Here is a 23090-nt window from a genome sequence, read left to right on the forward strand (position 1 = left end):
TTTCTTTTTGTAGAAAAGAAAATGTTTCACACAATTTTGCAGCTTAGTCTACTGCAAAAATAAATAAATAAAAATAGCGTAGTAGATATCAGTCATTCTGCTCAGATGGGCTGCTTATCATTAGAAGACCTTTTTATCATTTGCTCTTGCTGTCACAATAACATATTTTCACTACACAATTATCCTGCCTAAAATAATATGTATTTTACCATAGGTTTACATATGGTAAAATGTGCAAACAAAGTCAAAACAAAAAATAAAATATGTATTTCCTTTTTTTTTTTTTTTTTTAAATAGGGTATAAAGACTTTACCATAGGTTTACATATGGTAAAATTACAAAACAAAAAAAAAACAAAAAAAAAAAAAACAAAAATAAAAATAAAATATGTAAAATAAAAATGGACCCTCAAAATATTAGTTCATGCATTCCTGTGGAATCAAACCCTTGATATTTAATGCAATGCCCACTTTTCACAGTTAAGTCATTTCCAGAATAAAATCAATTTCCTTATTTTTGAAAATCCCATTTTACTCAGATTAATCACATTTACAAGTTCTGGGTATGTTGTGGGTGATTAGTGGTTGAAATTTTCTGTTTTGTTCATTGATTCTGATCGAAGCCCATGTAGCTCAAACCCTGCATGAATGACCATTGCACAATGCATTAACCAGAAAGAGATTAGACCTAATCACTAGTCCGTGCAAAACAAGCTTTGGGATAGATCAACTGCTGTCATGCGGTACTGTTGACTGTAAGAATCTTCATCATGTGTCCAGACTAAACTGAGGAAGTGTATTGTGTGCTTCAGTAAGCTCTGCTGTGCAAGTGTGAATCTTTGTGTACTTGTGTATCTGTGTGGCTGTGATAAAGCCGTCTGGTTTTTTTCCAGGTCTATACAGGAACACAGAGAAATGAAGACTGAGCAGAGGATAGATGAGGTTTGTTAGCACAAGCTGTTCACATGCAAAATCTATCTTTAGTTCACATTTTAAACCACATGAAAAATTTTTTTGTAGTTCACTTTTTCAAATTTTATTTAGTGTCAACTCCTGCCTTATTTTCACTTTAAACCATATGTACATAACAGCACATGTCCACATTTTCGCTTTCAGGAAACATTGTGCAGCTACCCAAGAGTGTATTATAATTTGGATTTTAATTACTGATGATTTTGATAGCAATTAATTTTCCTAGTCAGGGGGCAAGTAACAAGCAGTACTGATCTGTGTTACGCTTTGCATGGAAACACCAAATACTCTTTCTCTGTGTGTGTGATGCTGTTCTGACTACACATGTGACGTTACCCAGACTTTGTTTGTGAAAAGCATTATGACAAAAGCATTACAGTATGTGTTGCAGAGGGGGTAACAGGTAAAGGCTGGAATACACTACACTGAACAGATTTTAAAACACTGTAGGCATCATACACTTACGGGCTTTGTAATTGGTTACAAAGCAAAACTGGGCGTCATACACTAAACAACTGAGGATCGCACACCACCATTCCGATCACAACCAACTCACAAAAATGAATGAAAAAAAGGAGTGTTCTGAAATTGGCTCAACATATTAAAGGCCAGATTTACTTAAGAGGGCAAAATAGCTTGAGAGCACAGTTAAAGCACAAGTGAAGAACATAGACGCAACTGGATAATTTCCATATTGACCAACGCAATCTACCAAGATCAGCTCAAATTAGCATCTGGTTCAAGACATGCTTTTTTTTTTTTTTTTTTTTTTTTTTTGATAAATTATGGCACAAATACCAGTAAATACCTAAAACCTTAGTAAATCACGTTATGTGGTTAATTTAAATAGTCTCCTCCCATAAATTTTGCATCTGAAAGGGGAACTCTTACAAATGCACATGCAAGAAGGTCAGTCACAAAAATGCTTTACCTTTTATGTTTTTGCACTGACGTCACCAAACCATCTTATTTCCCCCTCTTCAGTCACCTGTCACCAGAAACAGCTTTTCACTATCCAGTTCATTTCAGATGGATCAAGTACTATCCAACATTATTTTTTAATATCCTGGTTCACTCAACAACACAGTGCAACTCTTCATGTTGCTTTTAAAATATGACACATGGCTCAACCCTTATCATGATGCTTTAGACATGAATGCTAATTCAAATCAGGCGGCTTGTTGAGGTGAAGTAACCTGTTACATTTCTTAGCAATCAGATACTGCTTTCACCTGATGGATAACTAAACAGGTGAAAATATTGCATTGGTATAAATTGTAGGAAAGAAGCAGACTATACCTAGATGCCAGGATATCAGATGTGGGCCAGTATAAGAAACCACCCAGAATTACCATAGTTTACTTTTACCAAATTTGCAACATGTTTGAGAAAGTGAGAGATCGACCGATATGGGTTTTTCTATAGCCGATGCCGATGCCGATGTTTAGAGGTCAGGGTCAGCCGATGGCCGATATGGCTGCCGACTTTTAGGGCCGATATCTTGAAGTTTTCCCCTTCATTTGCATGCTAAAATGTCACACTAATAATAAGTGGATGCAAAACATTTCTAAACTTATCATCATTTATTGAGCACTCACTTGAACCATCTTTTGAATCTTAGAAGTCAATAATTTACATAAAGTTTTAAGCTCATCAAGCAGAATTTTTCAAGTTTGTTGGAACATAAATGTATAACTTAAATAACATTTAAAATAAAACAAATACAATTTTATAAATAGAAATCAATTAACTACATTCTAATTTCAAACTTACCTCATAAAAAATAAATAATAGTAGTGCTGCAAACACACTAGCAACCAGCAACATTTGTGTTTGGTATAAATGACACAGAACATCTAAAGTGCATTCTAATTTCAAACTTACATCGCAGTCTGTTCATTATTAAAATAAAGTACAGTCAACCAAACATATAAAAGGGTACACTGGTCAGTTTAAATAGACCGTAGTTATACGGTCCACTCTGCTGTTATGCCAAGTACGTTTTTGCTCATATGAAGAGGATGATCTTTTCCGTTGTAGTTTACATTAAAAAATATATATATATATATATTATAGTTTAACATCAGATACATTGCGTATATGGAAACATTTGGATATGTGCAGAACGAGACGTGAGCAATAACCTCCAAATACATCTAGCCAAAAACACGGCGCCCCGTGCTTTCCTCGTCTGCACGCAGCATGCACTGTCACGATCTAATGCACTGTAACATGCCGGGATTTTTAAATCGAACATTTTGCAGAACAGGATCAAATAAAGTACTGGTCATAATACTCGCATAAAATGTTTAATGTGAAAAAAAGTGGTTCACTGAATGTGCAGCACAGCCACAAGCGCCACAGTTACGTTTGGGATAATTTTATCTTTACTACTATAGAGTCATTTGAAAACATTGCAACTGCATATTAAAATACAACAACGAGCACCACGAAACCATTTAAAAGAGGCGCATTCAGCGGTCTCCTTGACGGGAAACAGTAAGTAAATGATCAAAAACGGTTTTATTATGGCGCGCTCTCTTCATTTTATCAAATGATAATAATCACATCTATTCATTTTACAGTCCTGCTACTAGCATTTTATTCAGACTAAACCCCCTTTAATTCGGGTGATAAAGCTTTTTTTTTTCGAGTGGCTTTGCCACATAATAATAATACCGCTGCAGACGCATTTTGCAGCATAAGGCATCGATCATGGAAATGATCAAATATTGACATCCCTAAATTCAAATGAGGGGATGGAAACCTGACTATTGTCTGCATCAAACCATGCTTCCGAACAAATGTCATTCACCGTTCTGTGCTGCTCCAGGACAGCTGTCTCTCCGAGCACGGTGCTGTCTGCGAAGTTCAGCTGCAGTGTTTGTGAGAGCTGCCACCTTTCTCCACCCCATTTACAGAGTGAAATTCTTAATAACTGACCTTTATCTCCAGGACTGTTGTTGAATCTTCCAAAAGTTTTGGCTTGGGGTCCTTCACATGCGGCAGCCAGCACTTTCACATCACCAATAACACGGGGGCTGCCCGCCGACGTTAATTTAAATCGGCGCTACTAAACACGGATTCCGATGCGATATATTAAAAAATAACCAAATTTGCAACATGTTTGAGAAAGTGTACTTTACACCACTATCTTGTTTGAGCTGTACTTTTACTTTTACCAAATTTGCTACATGTTTGAGAAAGTGTACTTTACACCACTATCTTGTTTGAAACTGGATGAAACCCATTTAATTTAACTCATGCTGGTGTTTGTACACATACATTCACATTAAATGTCTGTAGAACTGTGATCTCTATCTTCTCATTATAGAACCCAAATGTCTGTTTATCACCTTCCAAAAGCTCATTAGAAACCACATTTACCCTATCTGCTTGACATTATGGATCAAAGATCATCAACACCTTATAACTCTTAAATAAAAACAAACGTTTATACCTCTAACAAACATTAAATTTCATTCAAATGCCTGATGTTTGATATTTCATTTAAAGAGGTGTTAGAGTTTGGAGATCTTCGACCCAAATCTTGACTCTCTCTATTCTAAGGCAAATGTTTGCCGTTTTGGCCATCATTTAACCTGTTAATGAAGTTCAGAATATGTATTTAATATGATTAATAATTAGTGATTTGTGCTTGAATCGATTAAAGTATTCAGATTAATTACATGATATTCCGATTGGTTAAATTAATCACAGTTCATCAAGATCAATATTTGCTTAGAAAAGCCCCCAAATGAGTTTAAAACAATGCTATTTTTAATTGTAGTTCTACATCCACATGCCGAGTGGTCACACACACACACACACACACACACACACACACAATTAAAATATATTAAAATTGAAAACAATTAATTTTAATTGTAATAATTATTATATTGTATTCTATTATGTTGTTGTTATTTTTTATAATGTATTAATTACCTAATATTACGGAATATTACTAAAAAAATCTTATCAACCCTGAGGTTTTGAATGGTAGTCTAAACTATTGTGTATTTTGTTCACATGAATTCCATTCAGACCATTTATTTTTTTTATAATTCAGGCCTTTTTTTCCACATAAACTTACAAGACTGTGTCTTGGTTAGAGATACATTTCTGCCATTCTCTCTGTTTAGCTTTCTTTAGGAGGCTTTAACTGTCCCAGTCTCACCTGGCTAATGGGTATATTCCCCCTCACTCTCTATAAATTTCTCTCTGATCGCCTCTTTTCCTGTTCTCATTCTTTCTTTCTTTGTGTCTCATGTTTCTTTTCTTTGCTCATCCTGTCCTGTTCTTGCTGTCATATCTAACTCTGTTGATTACAGGCAGTGGCACCTCTCAGGGAGAAGATACTGGAACTTGAGCTTAGGTATGTGTTTATTTTACACCCACGAATGTCTACACTTTGCTAGCGTCATGTCTGACTGTGCTTCATATCATGCCATGGTCTTTTACAGATAAAAAAAAAAAGAATAATTTATTTCTTATAGTAAAATACTTTCTTTGTGCAAGTAAAATGCTTTGTGAAGTAGCATTTGTCTTAAAACAGACATCTTTGAGAAGCTTAAGCAGGGGTGAATGGATGAAGCATGATGTGCTCCACAATCTTTCCTCCGTTATTTATTTGATTTTATTAATAGTTTTTTTGTTTTTGTTTTTTGGATGAGACGTGAAATCTCCAAAGAGAGTGGCTGTCATTTACTCTTCACTTTAACACATCTCAGCCAGACCTGTAGGAGATTTACATGATGCTGTTTTATTTGCCCGGAGCCCTGACTTAATCCCAACACTGAAATCATCTCAGTGTAAATTATCTGTGTTAGAAGATTTATCAAACAGACTCAAATCTCATGGCTGCAGTATTAAATGAATCTTGTTTCTACTAAAACTAAATCAGTTTTGCCAAAATAACAAAAAAAGTTATTTTGTCACTTTTTAATTTACCATCAGCATTATCAGTATGGCTGTGCTCCTAAAATACAATTTTTACTGCTTCTCTGGGAAAACACATGTGAGAGGAAGGATTAATGATAGTCTATATCCTGTTTGGCAGTGAAACCAACTTTTTGTGTTTACCTCTCACATGTTCATGCTGTTCATTCTGGCATTGCTCAACAAAAAGTGTCAATTCACTGCTTCCCTAAAGTAGTGTTTTGGAGTTAATTCCTGATAACCTGAGCTAGTGTGCGAACATTTGGATAGAAATCTATAATTTCTCTTCACCTGAGCTCGATCGAACATAACATATAGCACTAATAAATATAATGCATCTCTACATGCAGGTCACAAATCACACAATTATAGAAATCAGCTGCAAAGGCTACAAACATGAAGTCAGGTTTACAGAAAATAGGAAATGAATACTGATGTTTATAAATGGAGCTCTTCAGAAGGGCAGAAGTACATATTTTTGTGAGGGAGGAGTTGATGTTATTTTGTTCTTAAGAAAATTCTTCTGAAGCTTCACTGGAGTGCATACAGAACCCATTAGATTTGAGTTACCTAAAGAAAAAAAAAGTGTTCTCTATGGGACCAGTGCAGCAGTTTAAATTATATAGCTACATATCCACTGGTCAGTATTGAGTATTTCAGTGTCTAAACTGAGAAACTCGAGAATAATTGATAGGAAAATCAAAAGCACAGATTCATCCCGCTGTATTCTTAAGCTGTTATTGAGTTTCTGCGCTTAGATACCGATAAATGGATTTGTTCTGAGTGTCAAGGGGAATGTAATGTGTTTAAAATCCAGTTCTTAAGGACTTTTTTCATCAGCATTGATTTCCTTAAACTCATGTCTCTATAGATAGTGTGCTGTTGAGGTACAGAAGATAATTAGTCTTGAATCATGCTTATTCAAGGCTTTCTTTCATTTTACAGTTTTACCCAGAAGTATCCACCTGTGAAATTCTTATCTGAGAAGGACCGAAAGAGAATTTTGGTGAGAAGTTATTTTCAGTCTTTAGTGTTTATAAACTACTGCTTCAATAATACATGTACATCTGTCTGCAGGTATACATGGAATCCCTTGCTCCTTACTAAATTATAGAAGGTCTTCATAGTTCAATGCCATTTGATTGTTCTTTTTCCACTCTTTGGCAGATCAGTGGCATTTTTTTCCAACTGAAATGTTATTGACTAAAATCTACTGTGTTTATGTGATTACCATGTCAGATTAAAGCATAACTAATTTGGTGATGCGTAAAATGAAATAACTATAGTAGGTAGTAGGAAGTTTTTCAATAGGCGCCATTGCACCGAGAAAATTGAGACTGAATTGTACATAGAAGCAGTGAGGAAACCAGAAACAGCAGGGAGTAAAAATACTGCTCTATTCCTCTGTGCTTATTTAACTGTATGTTGTGATAGAGTCCCATGTGACCGCTGCTTAATTAAAATGTATCTCAAATTTAGTAAATAAAAAGTCATTTATGACTATATATTTCACTAATGTTGGCATGTAAAATGATATACAGTCTTACCTCTGATAGATCACAGGTGGGGCAGGATTTGTGGGCTCGCACCTCACTGATAAGCTGATGATGGATGGCCATGAAGTGACAGTGGTGGATAATTTCTTCACTGGCCGCAAGCGCAATGTTGAGCACTGGATCGGCCATGAGAACTTTGAACTGATCAACCATGATGTGGTGGAGCCTCTCTATATTGAAGGTTTGTGTATTCACATGATTGCTTACTTAGCAAAACATTATTTAATTTTAGACACACATTAATAACAATGTGTTGGAGAAACACCTAAAAGTGTTACAGCATTGCCTTGTGTTAGATTGTGCTAACATCCTGTTGACTATGCCAAAAACGTTAAATCAAATCTTCATGACAAGAATATTTGATCCAGTCTCTTTACTAGATCCCATCAGAAGGTATATGTTTTGTCAGGGATACAGAACTAGCCAGCAGAGTTTTGTCTGATACCAATAACCAGTATACTAAACTCTCTTTTGACTTTTTTCTTTCGTATTAAATTCTTTGGGCCATATTTTAATGATCTAAGTGCATGGTCTAAAGCGGACGGCACAAGTGCACTTAGGGCGTGTCCGAAAAATGGTTGCCATGTGGGGCGTATGGTCCAAAAGGGTTGTACCTATTCTCTTAATGTGTCATGGGTGTATTTTGGCCTTAATATGCAATAAACCAATCAACTCGCTTAATTGAAAAAATACATTCCCACAGTTTTACTCGCATTAAGAGTAAGGCAAGAGTGACATAGCCAATCTGAGACTTTGTTCAATGCAGCAGAAAGTTTGATAGCTTGTTCTTTTGTCTTAGCATACTACTGTATCATCTGCATACATCTAATCCTGTACCTCTGGACAAACAGTAGGCAGATCATTAATATATAAGCTAAACAAAATTGGTCCAAAAATCGACCCTTGTGGGCTTCCAAAGTTACAGTCAAGAAATGGTGAGCATATACAGTCGTGGTCAGAATTATTAGCACCCTTGGTAAATATGATCAAAGAAGGCTGTGAAAATACATCTGCATTGGTAATCATTTTGATCTTTTATTGAAAAAATGTACATAAATCTAACCTTTCGTTGGAGAATAAGAATTTAAAATGGAGGGAAATATCATTGACATAAACGTTTTTCTCTAATACACTTTGGACACAATTAATGGTACCTTTTTATTCAGGGCTTTTTGAAACCTCCATTTCGCATAATAACAGCTCTGAGTTTTCTCCTATAATGCCTGATGAGGTTAGAGAGCACCTGACAAGAGATCAGAGACAGTTCCTTCATCCAGAATCTCTCCAGACCCTTCAGATTCCCAGCTCCATGATGGAGCTTCTCTTCTTCAGTTCACCACACTCATTTTCTATAGTCAGGGTCAGGGAACTGGAATGGTTTTGTGCCCAGTGACCCATTTTTGTGTTGTTTTTAAGGGTTGTTTTTTGGATTATTGTCTGGTTGAAAGATCCAAACATGGCCCATTATAAGATTTCTAACAGAGTCAGTTACTTTTTGATTTTTTATCTGTTGGTATTTGATTGAATCAAAGATGCCATGTATCTGAACAAGATGTCCAGGACCTCCAGCAGAAATATAGGCCCACAACATTTAAAATTTTTACAGCAGTATATTTCATTGTTATCCCTGTGTGCACCAAACACATCTTGAGTGTTTGTTGCTAAAAAGCTAATTTTTTAGTTACATCTGACCATAGAAGCCAGTGCCATTTGAAGTTCCAGTCATGTTGACAACAGAATAGACTGGGGATTGTTTTTGGATGAGAGCAGTTGCTGTTTGATTTATTTATATTTATATATATATATATATATATATATTATATATATATATATATATATATAATATATATATATATTATATATATATTTCTGACCCAGAGACTCAAGTATGTTCTGCAATTCTCCAGCTGAGGTCCTTCGATAGTCTTTGGCCACTCAAACTCTCCTCCTCACCGTGCATTAGGATGATATAGACACATGTCCTCTTCCAGGGAGTTTTGTAACATTTTCTGTTCATTGGAAATTCTTAATTATTGCACTGATGGTGGAAATTGGAATTTTCACTGCTCTAGCTCTTTTCTTAAAGTCACTATCTAATTTGTGAAGCTCAATTATCTTTTGCTGCACATCAGAAATATATTCATTGGTTTTTCTCATTGTGATGGATGATTAAGGGGATTTTTCCTTTGTTTTCCCTTCTATTTATATTCCTGTGAAACAGGAAGTAATGGCTGGATAATTTCATGTTCATATTCACCCTGGTATGCTCAAAAGTGTAAATATGAATGGCAATATACTTCACAGATATTTTACTCATAAGAATTTCTAGGGGTGCCAACAATTGTGTCCAACGTGAATTAGAGAAAACCTTTATGTCATAATGATATTTTCCTCCATTTAAAATTCCTAAACTCCAATTAAATAATAAAATTTTAAATTTTTTAAAAAAAAAAAAAAATAAAAGATCAAAATGATTAACAATGAAGATTTATTTTCACAGTCTTCTTTGATCATATTTACCAAGGGTGCCAATAATTCTGACCATGACTGTATCATTGATTCTTGTACATAGTTTTCTTAAATTTAAGTATGATTCCATCCATGTTAATATATTAATAGAAAAATGTAACTTTGACAATTTAGATAAAAGAACATTATGATTTGATCCCAAATCAATATCTGAGCAAGTAAATAACCAGCCATATCTCATAATAATGTTTTCTAATTCTCCTAACTATAGCCAAAATAAAAAATATTACATTATAAAAATTGCTTCTTATAACATATAGCCTTACGGGTAGATTTTTGAGGGAAATTTGAGCATGTTGCTGTGTCATTACGTCACATCTGTCACATCGGCTACTAGGTTATCGCATGTGAGGATCCTGTGGTGGATCGTTTATAGCCTTTTCTCACAGCAACTAGAATAATTAAATGTCCAAAAAATAATTTTGATGGCGGATTGTAATCCAGAAAGGATTTTATGAAACACATGTGAATGAAATTAGATTATATTCCAGTTTTAAATGTGCTTCTGATTAAAGATAGCTGCACCCCTTACAATCATCAACTTAATTATTTTTTGAAATAGTTTTGCTTTTTTCTGGTTAAAATAATGTTCTTTTGTATTGCCATTCGATGGTAGGCACAAAAATCAGATTCACTGTACAGAAATTGAAATGTACACACTAATACACACTATACTCTGTCCAAACCTCCGAGAAACTGTTCAGGAATTAACATTAATAACACATCTGATAATAAAGTATTTGACCTCAAACTAAACTCTATTTGCAAATTTGATGTGATATGATCTAAAATATCTTACTGTCCATAGACTGCCAAGTAAGTAACAGGTCTTCAAGGGTCCAGAAAAGTATGAAAAGCATCATCAGAATAGTCCATCTGCCATCAGTGATTCAACCGTAACGTTATGAAGCGACAAGAATACTTTTTGTAATCAAATCATTTTGCGGTGGAGTAACCCTTTAAAAATCATTGTAAATAATCTCATAAAGCTAGGATAAACCCCAACTTGTCTTAAGTCCCCAGAGGTAAGAGGTTTAATGAATTTATTAGGAGGGTTTTCATTGAGCAAATTTTTAGCAAGAACCATCATACAATCTAATTACTCCAAAGCCTGTAATTTTCTTCTTAAGGAAAAAAAAAAAAAATCAGAAATTCTTGAGAAGTTCTTCTGTATTGTGTAATTTAAGAGCTTAACAATATCATAACCTTCTTATGAACTTATCAGAATTTATCTTAAGAAACTTAGTGAATCTAAAAAAAAACTAAGTTAAAGGGATATTCCACCCCAAAATAAAAATTTTGTCATTAATCACTTACCTCCATGTCATTCCAAACCCGCAAAAGCTTTGTTCGTCTTCGGAACACAATTTAAGACATTTTGGATGAAAACCGAAAATTTTCAGCCTGTTGACTGTCCCTTAGACTGCCAAGTAAAAAGAGGTAACAGTGTCAAGGTCCCTGAAACACCAGGTATGAAAGTCGCGTCAGAATGTGCCATCAGATGTGCAATCCGGGTTATATAGATTAAATGAGATGGGACACACTTTTTGTGAGCGAAGAAAACAAAAATAACAACTTTATTTTTTGTCAACGGTCTCCTCTGTGTCTCTCCATATCACCATATGCTGCGTATGCTCAAAACAGCCGTCAAAACATGCATAATCAAAACGCAATACATACCAGATTCATCGTAATAACGAGTCATAAACACATCCACAGCTGTAAATCCTGGTTTAGTTAGAAAGGTAAGGGTCCACTGAACAACATCCCAAAGAGCACTTTATTCCAACGAAGCAATAACGTTGTAATATGGATGGTAATTCCTTTTTTTACATCTCAGTTCTTCGTGGACATCTGTTATGGAATAACTTGCGCTCAAATAACTAGACATAGTCTCAGAAAAAATGGTTGCAGGAATCAAATTTTTCATGGTTTCTTCTTCACATTTAAAATATAAACTCATGAGACATGTGACTTTCAACCCATTACTTTTCTGGACTGCTCCAGGACTGATTTCATGTAAAGTGTGGTACAATTTTTTTTCAAGGCACTTCAGTGTCTGTAACTTTTTATCTTTTTGAGCATGATCAACTCTAGATGATGGATAGTAAAGCCCAAAGACACCAAAAGACCAAAATGGTGTGTGTAGCACACTGAAGTAAGGAACTGTCGCAATTTTAAGTTAGCTAGGACATTTTCAGCTGTGAGTCCCGAAATGGGGGGGTGCAGGTTAACAGGTTAAAGTTCATTCTGTATGTTCATTGTCTCATTAAATTTATTTTAAAAGAAAATGACACATTATTCATGATTATATTAATAGCTTATGATTTAAAGCTTTAAAGGATTAGCTGTGCTTTAAAGCATAATAAAGTATGCAAATGCATTAATTTGGTACTATAAGCATATTATGATAGGGCAGGCAAGAAATGGCAACACTCAATGTCATACAGTATGTAGGGTCTCTGCTTCATCTCTGTATGTACCATTGAGTCCTTGGCCTTCAAAAGTTTGAAGACTCCTGGGGTGGACCGTTCCTCCATGCCAACTAAAGCACAGCACCAGCATGTCTCTGCTCTTTGATTTGTCATTCCTATTCAACCTCAGTCAGCCACTTTTTTGACTCATCTCCTTTCTCAGCCCTCTTTAACTGATTCCTGACTATCACTGAATCCAGGTTGTTCAGAATGAAAGATAACTCGGCTGTTTATTCTGTTTGTTCTGCATCCATTAGATTGACTGACCTATGCTTTGTCTGTCTGAGTCACATCCTTTCTTTACTAATATTCATCTTTTTGACTAGATATAAATAGAGCATTGAGAATGGGGAATGAGAGTGGCAGATATTGTCGAACATGACCTTTCTGCTATGTATGTGTGTGTGTATGCACGTGGAAAAGAATGATGTATTTTCATGCAGTTTCAGTTGCAATAAGCCTTCTGTGGCATTGGTCCGGTGGATGAATGCCAGTAGCATTTTGAGTGCACTGTAGTTTCTCTTGGAAGAGGACAACATTTGAGCAACTTTGGTGCCTAATTATAGATACATGGAATGAATAAGATTGTGCATTAACTGTCTTTAGCCATAATACGCTGCAAAACAATCATTTGCATTAACAAGGCTGTTCATTTGATTGGGCATATGAATGGGCAGATGGTTACCATCTATTTAGGCTTTTGTTTTGGATTTGCTTCAGGCCTAATTCAGTATCTGTAATCATTGTGCAGTTGGATGATGTTTATTTTGGCATAAATACTAATGTGTGTTTTTGATTTTTATCTATCCAGTCTGTCCTCTGGCAATAGGATTGGTGCTAAATGGAACATGACTCAATAAATAGTTTTTTCCTCTCAAATTTCAGTGTCTGTTTTTTGTCCTCCTCTTTTCTCAGTTGACCAGATATATCATTTGGCCTCACCTGCATCACCACCCAACTACATGTATAACCCTATCAAGACACTGAAAACGAATACTATTGGAACTCTCAACATGCTAGGTAAGTATCATACAAAAATTTAAATTCTCTCATCATGTGCTTGGACTTTTTTAATATACGAAACATAAAATGAAGATATTTTTCATGAAACCTGAGAGATGTCCGTCCCTTTGTTGAAAGTCTGCTCCACTAAAACTGACACTTCAGAAAGTTCAGGATCAGTATGATACATAATCCATGTGAAATAGAGCTTTTAAATCTAAGTCTTCTGAAGAGACACAATCACTTTATATGAGGAGCGGATTTAATTTAGGCCTCTATCCACACATGAGCATTGATCAGTGCACATACGTAGAGCACATTAGATATGGTAAACAGAAGCTCAACTGTATTGATTGATCCACGAGAACAAGCCTCAAGGGTTCTTGTGAATCAAGCTAGCAAATTTGAGCATCCATTAATCAAATCACATGAAGTGGTTGTGTCTTTTCAGAAGACTTGGATTAAACCAGTTGATTTAAATGTATTACTTTTAGCATGTTATTATGCACTTTTTGTAACATAAAAGTTTTGGTTGAATGACAATAGCGGTTTCTGGGCTATTGCAAAGTCAATTTTTCTTGTCCAAAACAGTCATATTTTCAGTGTCATGGAAAAGGGGCATTTGCCATAAGTGTCAGAATCTAAGGTCTCCATAGTAAAATATGTTAGCAATTCCAGTGGCTGCTTTCATATGATCTCAGTTTTCATCCATATGCTGTGGCTGCAAAACCAGGAAGAGATCATAGAAAGATACTACCGATATACTTAGTATAAATTTGGCTTCCTGAAAACACAAAAAAATTAGCTCAGCATGATGTATGATTTTTGCTTTACGATTTATATAGTGACATGCTCTTCAAATTTACTAATGAGGTCCAATTTTGACCCAGATATCTCAGGGAATATCGGTGATGCAAAAAATCTGGTTTTAACAATTTTTAATAGCAGTATTGTTTTGCTGATTGTGGTTGAAAAGTTTCAATTCAGACTGGAGTTAAAAGCTTTAACAGTAATTTTGAAAAATATTTAAACTGACAGACAAACTAACTGTTGTTAACCAGGTAACAATCTGTAACTCATACTCTGGCTTTGGTGATATAATTGTGGGAGTAAAGTCAGAAAATTGCAGGTATAAAAACCATTTAGTTCAATTTGGTGTTCTATCTGTCAGTGTTGGAAAGGTTAGCATCTTTTCAATCATCCACCTTGCACTTTCTTTGCAGTCTTCAATCAGATGTCCACTGTCTATAAGTACAGCAGTTAAAGATCAGTCATTCTTAAACTTCTTGTGTTTAATTAAATATTTTAGCTGTCAGTTAAAGTATAGTTGGCATGGGTGCAAGTAGTAAAGAAAGAGAGTGCAGGCTCTTGAGATTGTGTGTTTAAACAAATTATTTTAAACTTGAAATGCCATGTTAAAAAAAAAAACTGACATGCCACAGTTTAAAAATACATGGTCAAGACAACCCAGATGAATAAAGTGGTTCTCACATATTAAGATAATGCAACCCAGGCTCAGTCGGAAATGGATGACTCTGTCTGCATTTGTGCAAAATTGCAAAAACACACCTTTATATATACATTTCACTGCATTTTACAGCTGCACGTTTTGTTCCTTTTTCTAAACATATAACATAACCTCACACACACACATCTCCATATATTTTAATAAAACAATATTACATTGTACAAAGTATATATCCTTATCTCTCAGCAGAGCTAAAATAATTACATTTATACTAATGTACAACAGCATCAATCAAGGATAGAACTATGCGTTTTATAATGACATGGTTTCTTTGGCAAATGCATTTTTATTTCAGATTTGTTTTTCCTCACACTGTTGCTTAGGTTTAGTATAGAAGGTATGTTATTTTCAAACATAATAGAGCATTAACCTTTTAGTGCCACTCACCTGACATTTCATTTTCGAACTGCTATGAAATGTGCATTGACTAATGTAATAAAATGTTCTACACAGATGTGTTTGTGTCAGGGGAAATATAAGCTTAAATCAAATTTCAATGCATCAGTGTGCAGATAATTGTTTATATTGCACATCCTGTCCTGTTGTAATAGAGTGAATATCTATTTTTTTTCTATTTTATTTAATGAAAATAGTGAGAATTTAATACCTCTACTCAAAAATTAAGCTGTGAAAGAGGTGGATTGTTGCACATTGATATCCTGATTGTGATATCATTGCTTTTTTCCTTGCGGCCCTTTTTTGATTGATGTCTAGCTTAGTTTTTTTCTGACCCAATGGGAGTCACATATCGATTGAGGAGTCAAACTTTATCTGGTTAGATACAATTTAACAACTGATTTGCTCATGTCTCTCTGTATTCACAGGATTGGCCAAGCGAGTTGGAGCTCGTTTACTCCTTGCCTCAACTTCAGAAGTGTATGGAGGTACTTGTACAAATGTTTCCATTCTAATGCTTAAAGTGATAGAAATGGGGCACTAAATAATGAGATATTGATTTTATGTACATTCTTGCATTTATATTTTTGTCTCTCATAAACATTTACACATAAAATGCTGTAGTCATATTACAGAACAGTGACATAAATTTTTCAGACAACACCATCCAATGTGTTTTTGATTTTAGACATTAGAGACCTGTAGTCAAGTAGCCTTAGCACTTTATATGTCTGTACCAAATTTTGAGTTGAAATCAAAGGATAAAAAGGACCTTTAAAGGAATAGTTCAGTCAGTGTGAGAATGCATGAGTCTGCTGTCTGAAAATATTTTTGTAAAGGTTGAACTTTATTATTGTTCTATGTAATAATATAGAACCTGATGCCAGTAGTGAAGCATGCTGGTGGAAGTGATGCAGTGGAGGCAGCTTTGAGTCCATCTTGAAATTGCCACACAAATAATGTGACCTAAAAGGAAATTTTATGGCCATGTCAAAACCTGTAGTATATGCTATGGAGAGATGAACAGAGTATGCAAGAATGTTTTCTTCAAGTCAGTGAAATCAATATGAACGAATGTCTACAAGAAGTCTAAAGATGTCTTATAAAGGAGACATCAGCTCTTGAGGCTAAGGGGGTTTCTTGACAATTATGTTTAAATTGTTTTTGTTTTATTTTCCATGCAAAGAAAGTGAATTGAACAATTCAACTGCACACCTCTTAAATAAGCAGTTGCACTGCTGTAATGACCCAACAACACCTTTTTCTGGTTAATCTCTTTGAGATGGGTATAATTATTTATTTTTAATTTACTGAAAGGAAGCTGTAATTGATCTTTTGTGCTTTGATGGTTCAATAATCAGGGAATGAAGACATATCTCTGTCTATCAAGAGAGAAATAAAGCTAATAAAGTTATAAGATAAGTATAGTCAAGGTTTTGTTTGTTTTTTGGTTTATTCTTTTTGTATTTCCTCTTCTCTTTAGTATCTTTCAGCTGGGCATTCATTACATGCAAGAAAAAAAAATAGAAAATGACAGTTCCATCAATTCAACTGTTAAGCCATGTATTGCCTTCAAACTGCGAAACTGCATAAATCATGGGGTAATTTTCATTTATGGGTCAACTGTCCCTTTAATCATTGGAATCATTTTCAGAATTCTTTTTTTTTTTTTTTTTTTTTCTGCTGATTAATGATAAAATCATTGACAGCCAATCAGAGTCCACCCGACTTTAACAAGCTTTAGCCTTAAATATTTTGCCCAGTTTAGCAGTAACCCAAGACAAGTGTCTCGAAGTACCCAAAGGGCCATCATCTTTTTGTTTTTTAGGCTTTCGCAAGTAAGTGGCTTCGCAATAAGACAGCTTGATTAGTGCAAAGTCATTGTCAGATGCTTAGTTCTGTTAATCATAAGCATATCATATAATTTTTATTTGTCCACATTAATTTAATTCATGAGAGTATTAAAATATTTTCCATGTGAGGAGTTGGCAAAGATGGCAGTTGAGATGTGACAGAGGCTTGAAAGCAATTGGAGGTTATAAAATATTCTCTACAAAATATTTTTTTTCTTTGTTGTATAATTTTGACATGAATGTTTAAAGCAAATTTTAAATGATGGCACCAATGATTTACATAAAATCATCTTTATGTCAATGAAAATGGGTGTCTGATGTTATATTTTATTATATATCATGTTTTAGCTCTCCCTCTTCTTTTACAAATCCATGTGATACACAGACCCATAGTGGGTTGAGTATCATATATCATATTTGTGTGTTTGTGTCTTCAACTAGACCCAGAGATGCATCCCCAGAATGAGGACTACTGGGGTCATGTGAACCCTATTGGCCCCCGGGCCTGTTATGATGAAGGAAAACGTGTTGCTGAGACGATGTGTTATGCCTACATGAAACAGGTAAGGGTGAAATCCACCCATACATTACTGCTTGCCACTGTTTAGGAGTTGGATTATTGTATTTAATTTTATTTATCCAGCCCTCAAGGTGTATTAAGCTCGGAGCTTAGAGCTCAGAAATGTTCCGTCACATTCTTATTCCAGTCTACTCCATGTTCTGTGCTGTCACTTTCTTACCCAAGCAACATAACATAGATGATGACGTATGGTGAGAGAACCAATTACCAGAGAAACTAAGAATACATGTAATATATAAAGTCACAAACTGAACTTTGACCTCCAAAGCCATTTAGGACTTGTGCAAGAATCTCTGCTATTGTTTATACATCAAAGGGCTAAAATTTCTATACTTGGAGGAGTGACAAATATTTGTATGGGAAAAAAAACAAGGGAGTTTGTCAACCTCACATCAGCATGGCTGAATGCACGGTTTAATGTGAAACTGAATGTGAAACAGAAATGGTAAGCCAAACCATTAGCAGCATTTTTAGATGGAAACAATGGGAATCTGCATACGAACATTTTCATGAACAAAACCTGACTGACCAATGACTTTCATACTAAAATTAATTCTAAATTTACGGGAAAAATCACACATATTTAAAAAATAACCCTCGATCTTGAATAATCTACTACATATATAGTATAAAACATAATTTTACACCAACACATTATTGCATAATAATCTACTTCACATATATATATATATATATATATATATATATATATCTATATATATATATATATATACATGCATTTATATATATGATAAATAAAACATCCTGCATTTTACACCACCCCATTACCATTTATTTAATCAAGCTCTAAATACAGCTGCAAGGTTAACGTCACGGTGCGAAGTGACGTTCCAACACCTTTGCATTGACCTCTCCAGCACAAGACAAACTACGCTCATTTAACTTGTCGCGCCGCGCGCCTCACAAGTTCAGTCGACGGACAGCGAGTTCTGTGTACAGGAAAATTACAATGCCACGCAGATGTGCTCAAACATTAAGGTTTTATAGCATCACCGCTTAAACAGTTACGCTCAATCCACAAATGTTCTTTCTAACAATGGGCGTTAACACTGAACTCTTAAACGGGAAACAACCCAAAAACCGACTGTTTGAATCAAAGGTGAGAAATTTTTCTGTATGTCCTATTATGTCTTGTTCTTAAAGCAAATTAAAGGTTAAAAAAAAGTTTATACATTATTTTATCATAAATATGTTTTATCAAGCAAATTAAAGGTTAAAAAAAAGTTTATACATTATTTTATCATAAATATGTTTTATCATATACAGTGAAGTTTCTGTGCATACAAATCCTAAATAATTTACATAATTATTAGTGAATGAGACTTAATGTCTTCTAGTTCTAGCATTTATATATGCTGTCATTTGAAGAGACGTTCCCTGGTACAGCGCAAGATAGTTTCCAGAGGTTGTTCGACAATCAGAAAGTCATTTTGTTGTTGTTCTGTTACATTTACATTTTGTTCTGTCATTATGTTTGGTATAATACTTTGAGCTTTTGACTGATGCACTTTTACGTGTATTTACGTGTATTAGATGCAAAATTAAAAACAGAGTACTTAATTCTCACTTTCAGTGGCTAAATGTAATGCAAAGACAAAATAATAGCGCTTTTGTTCCAGAACTAAATGTACAGAACTAAAGAACTAAAACTACATCACAAAACCACTTGGAAACTGTTTCACACAAACAAACAAACGGTTGTATTCACACCAACAGTGTGTACTAGGACGTGACGTAAGCCAGTCGACAGCGATGTCATTTGTGCGTGGCATTCAACAATGGATACAAAGAAGAACAACGTTAACAACAGGAGGATGGAGGACGCTGTGATCGGAGTGGTGTTTTTGTTGTGTCTCGCGGGTTTCACAATAATGCACATGGAATGTCGATGTATACATAAAGCGATTGAAAGAATGGAAAGGAGGACTAAGAATCTCGAACGACAACTGGCAGTGATACATTTGCTACAAGTGCCTGCACTTTTGCGTATGTCCATCTATCGCTGTTCATCATACAGTACTTGCAAAATAAGTTGACACAATGTTTACAGTGTTACACAGCGTTTTAAATCATGGCAGATGAGAGCATTTTCGAACGCGTCTCACCAATCAATGTCTACTTACGTCACGGGTAGTATCCGTTGTGCTGGTTAGACCCTGCTCCGGAGTAGGAGCTAATTTGGTTCTCGAAAAAGGCAGTCCTGTACTAAAATCGCACCCAGTTCCTGCGGTGCGAAAACACCAAAAAGTGGGTAGTTCCACAATTAGTTCTGGGAATATGAAAAGGTTCCTGCTGTGCGAAAGGCCCTAAAGTATATTGGGCTGCCTGTTAAACATCTTGGCACTCCCTAAAGGTTGAGAGTTTGGGGCTCTGTTTGGTTGACAGAAACACACAGGCAAGATCACAACAACAATCACCTGACTCTCTGGATCTATGTGACATCTTAATTTCCTGCCTGTGTTGTCTTGTTAAACATTGTTTTTGATTGATTGGCACCAGCCTTTGGTGCAGCATATTTTATCTGTTTTTCTTCACTTGGAGTCACTCTCAGATTGTCTTTATATTCACTGTTCCTCCAATACATACATTGTAACTCTACGTGTCACCACATGATAAATGCTCCTTCACAAGTTTGATTTGAATATCATCAGTGACATGTGATGCGGCATCTGGCATATTACTTTTTAAAATGAAATTCAGTGACATTACAGAAGGATAAAGGGTATTTGATCATAGAGAGAAAAATAATAGTCTGTCCTTTTGTTTGCTCAAAACAATTGTTTGTTCCTGTTTACCACCTTTTATGCGAGGTCGTGACAATATGGCAGGTTTTTTTTGTTGTTGTTTTTGTTTTTTTGCATAAACCACTTTTTAAATCCGGGACCTAGAAATGGACCATTCCGTCTCCCCATGCTTTTTCGTTATCTCTCTTCTTTTCCTTTATTGTTTTTTTCTTTTTCTTTTGCATTCCTGCACAATAGGGTTGTCTAAATCTCTGTGTCTGAGGCGTGATCATTTGGCTAGTGGAAGGTACTTCCATCAGTCCCCTACAATCATTTATGCTCAGTTAAATTTACTCTTCATTCTATTCACTCTTCCATTCATGCACTTCCTTCCATTCATAACAATTGACTTTCCTATTTATCTGATTGCACTTTGCTTGTGTTTGAAGAATTTACTTTCCAAAATAAAACCTAAAACTTTCACAATACATTGTTTAAATGGATTACTTTCACAATGCCAAAAGCATACTTAAAGTTGTTGTTATACATTGTTTAAATGGATGAATAAACCCATTCAAATATTGATCCTCTAGATGCTAAGTGAATGCTCAGAGGACATGTACTGTAGAATGCGAGCTGTACTTGTTGCTTATGCTATTTACTAGGGCTACACAATATTGAAGAAAAATATGATGATGATAAAATATGCGATCATTTGTTAAATCATTTGAAATGTGATATGTAATGTGATAATGCTTTAAGTGTGTAAAATAAGTTTCAGTTATATTTAAATATGTTTAAAAACGGTAAACAATAAAGCTAACATGAGTATTTCACGTTCCTTTGGCACATCAGAAAACATCAGTTTGCTATGAAAGCATCTGCTTGTTGATCATAACATATTGCATATGTGATCAGAGTGCAAATGAACACACACACAAACCTCAAGACAATCATGTGCCCAGTCTGTTCTTTGCTACCTGCATCAACCCTAAAATGGACTTGTCTTCTAAATTAGTTTAACCCAAATGAATGCTGTGGCTTCAGCATATCAAGAGCATGTCTGCTACACCGTCACAGCTCTGACAGCATTGTGTTTACTTTGCACCAAAAAAATCACATATTCTCATGATATGTGCACTTAATTTCCATTAACCCCTATCTCATTTGTTTTGTTTGAATGGTTATTATATTATTGGAAGTCCACTTTGTAGATTTGCAGGTTGGTAAAACACATATGTTGGTAAAACACATCTCTCCATCCCTTACATCACCTGCACTTATCGAGCAGTTTCCTTTACGAGCTTCCTTCATCTGTTGGGCCTTATGGCTCTGGCTCTGGCTGTAATTCATGTCTGTGTCTCTGCTGTCACCTCAGTCACCAGGAGCCTGAATTGCAGCTTTCCAGCATTGTTGAGACCTGTCATTGCTCTGAAAATGCTCTCTCAGTCCTCATTCGAACTAATGGAAAGCATTGATTTAAAGCCTCTTTCCCTGAAGACAGCTTTGCTCTCATGCTGCAAACTATTCCATACAGTTTTGTTCCAAGCTATTTTGAAGGTGTCATTTTAAGTCGAAATGTGATTAACTTCGCCACAAATTAATTTAATTGCCTCACGTGTTTAACGTGAGTTGGTCTTTCTTTCTTTCTGTAGTGAGACAAAAATATATACAAAAACATATATATATATATATATATATATATATATTCATTTCATTTATTACAAAAAATGAGACAAAAAGTGGTGCAAAAACTGGGCTTGAAATCAGGAAATGACTCAAGTCCCAACTTGGTTTGTGATTGTGCATGTACACAGCACAGCCCACTGATTTTATTTATTTTATTTTATCTTACATTTTTAAAGTTTATGCATTTTTATTGTCATCAGAGAACCAAGGCTATTAAAGTTACGTAACATTTTATGCGCTTGTATCACATACTTGCTTTAGGTGTTGCCTCTTACTGGTGGTGAAATCACGGCAGCACATGGCCTTGTCATCCCAACTGAAATGTGTCATGCTCACACACATGTTCTGTAATCACATGATAGCCTTGCAATCAGGCGAGTGCTTTTCCTTTCTAAAAAGGCCACTTAAATAGGCTGTCCTTGTTTTGTCCTTGTTAGGTGTAGTCCGCCATTTTTGCTACCCATCCTTCATTTATAATGCTATTCATGAGAGTTTTCATGTTTTTATTCATGTCCACCGAGCTAATTATAGAGCTGCTGGACCCAAAAATCCAACTATTCCTGTTAAAATCCCAGTCTCTATCTTATGTTGTTTCAAGACCAGTCTCAGTTAATTCAGTTACTAACCTTAACCTTAGCCCTCATAGATAAATCATTTATAATAAGCAAGACAACAGTCTGTGGAAAAATAAGAATAGTGAATTTTGGTGGTACGGTCACTTAACAGTTTTCTAATTACATTAGGGCTGCACAATTGATCCATATACAATTACTGATGCCACAATTACGTAATAAAAAAAAGTCAACTTACATTATTCTCCGTCTTTA

The 23090-nt window shown here is 35.1% G+C and overlaps 1 protein-coding gene across 1 annotated transcript in view; it reads left to right on the forward strand.

The window, feature by feature from the left end:
• LOC109110678 (UDP-glucuronic acid decarboxylase 1-like) overlaps positions 1–23090 on the forward strand; it is a 61208-nt gene that overhangs the window by 16963 nt on the left and 21155 nt on the right. Inside the window, exons 4-10 of the mRNA XM_042763382.1 lie at positions 893–941; positions 5306–5349; positions 6858–6918; positions 7469–7649; positions 13387–13491; positions 15826–15885; positions 17692–17813. Of these exons, the coding sequence (XP_042619316.1) occupies positions 893–941; positions 5306–5349; positions 6858–6918; positions 7469–7649; positions 13387–13491; positions 15826–15885; positions 17692–17813 (622 nt within the window). The remainder of the gene's footprint in view (positions 1–892; positions 942–5305; positions 5350–6857; positions 6919–7468; positions 7650–13386; positions 13492–15825; positions 15886–17691; positions 17814–23090) is intronic.

Source organism: Cyprinus carpio, chromosome A9 (assembly GCF_018340385.1).
Source record: "Cyprinus carpio isolate SPL01 chromosome A9, ASM1834038v1, whole genome shotgun sequence".
NCBI lineage: Eukaryota > Metazoa > Chordata > Actinopteri > Cypriniformes > Cyprinidae > Cyprinus > Cyprinus carpio.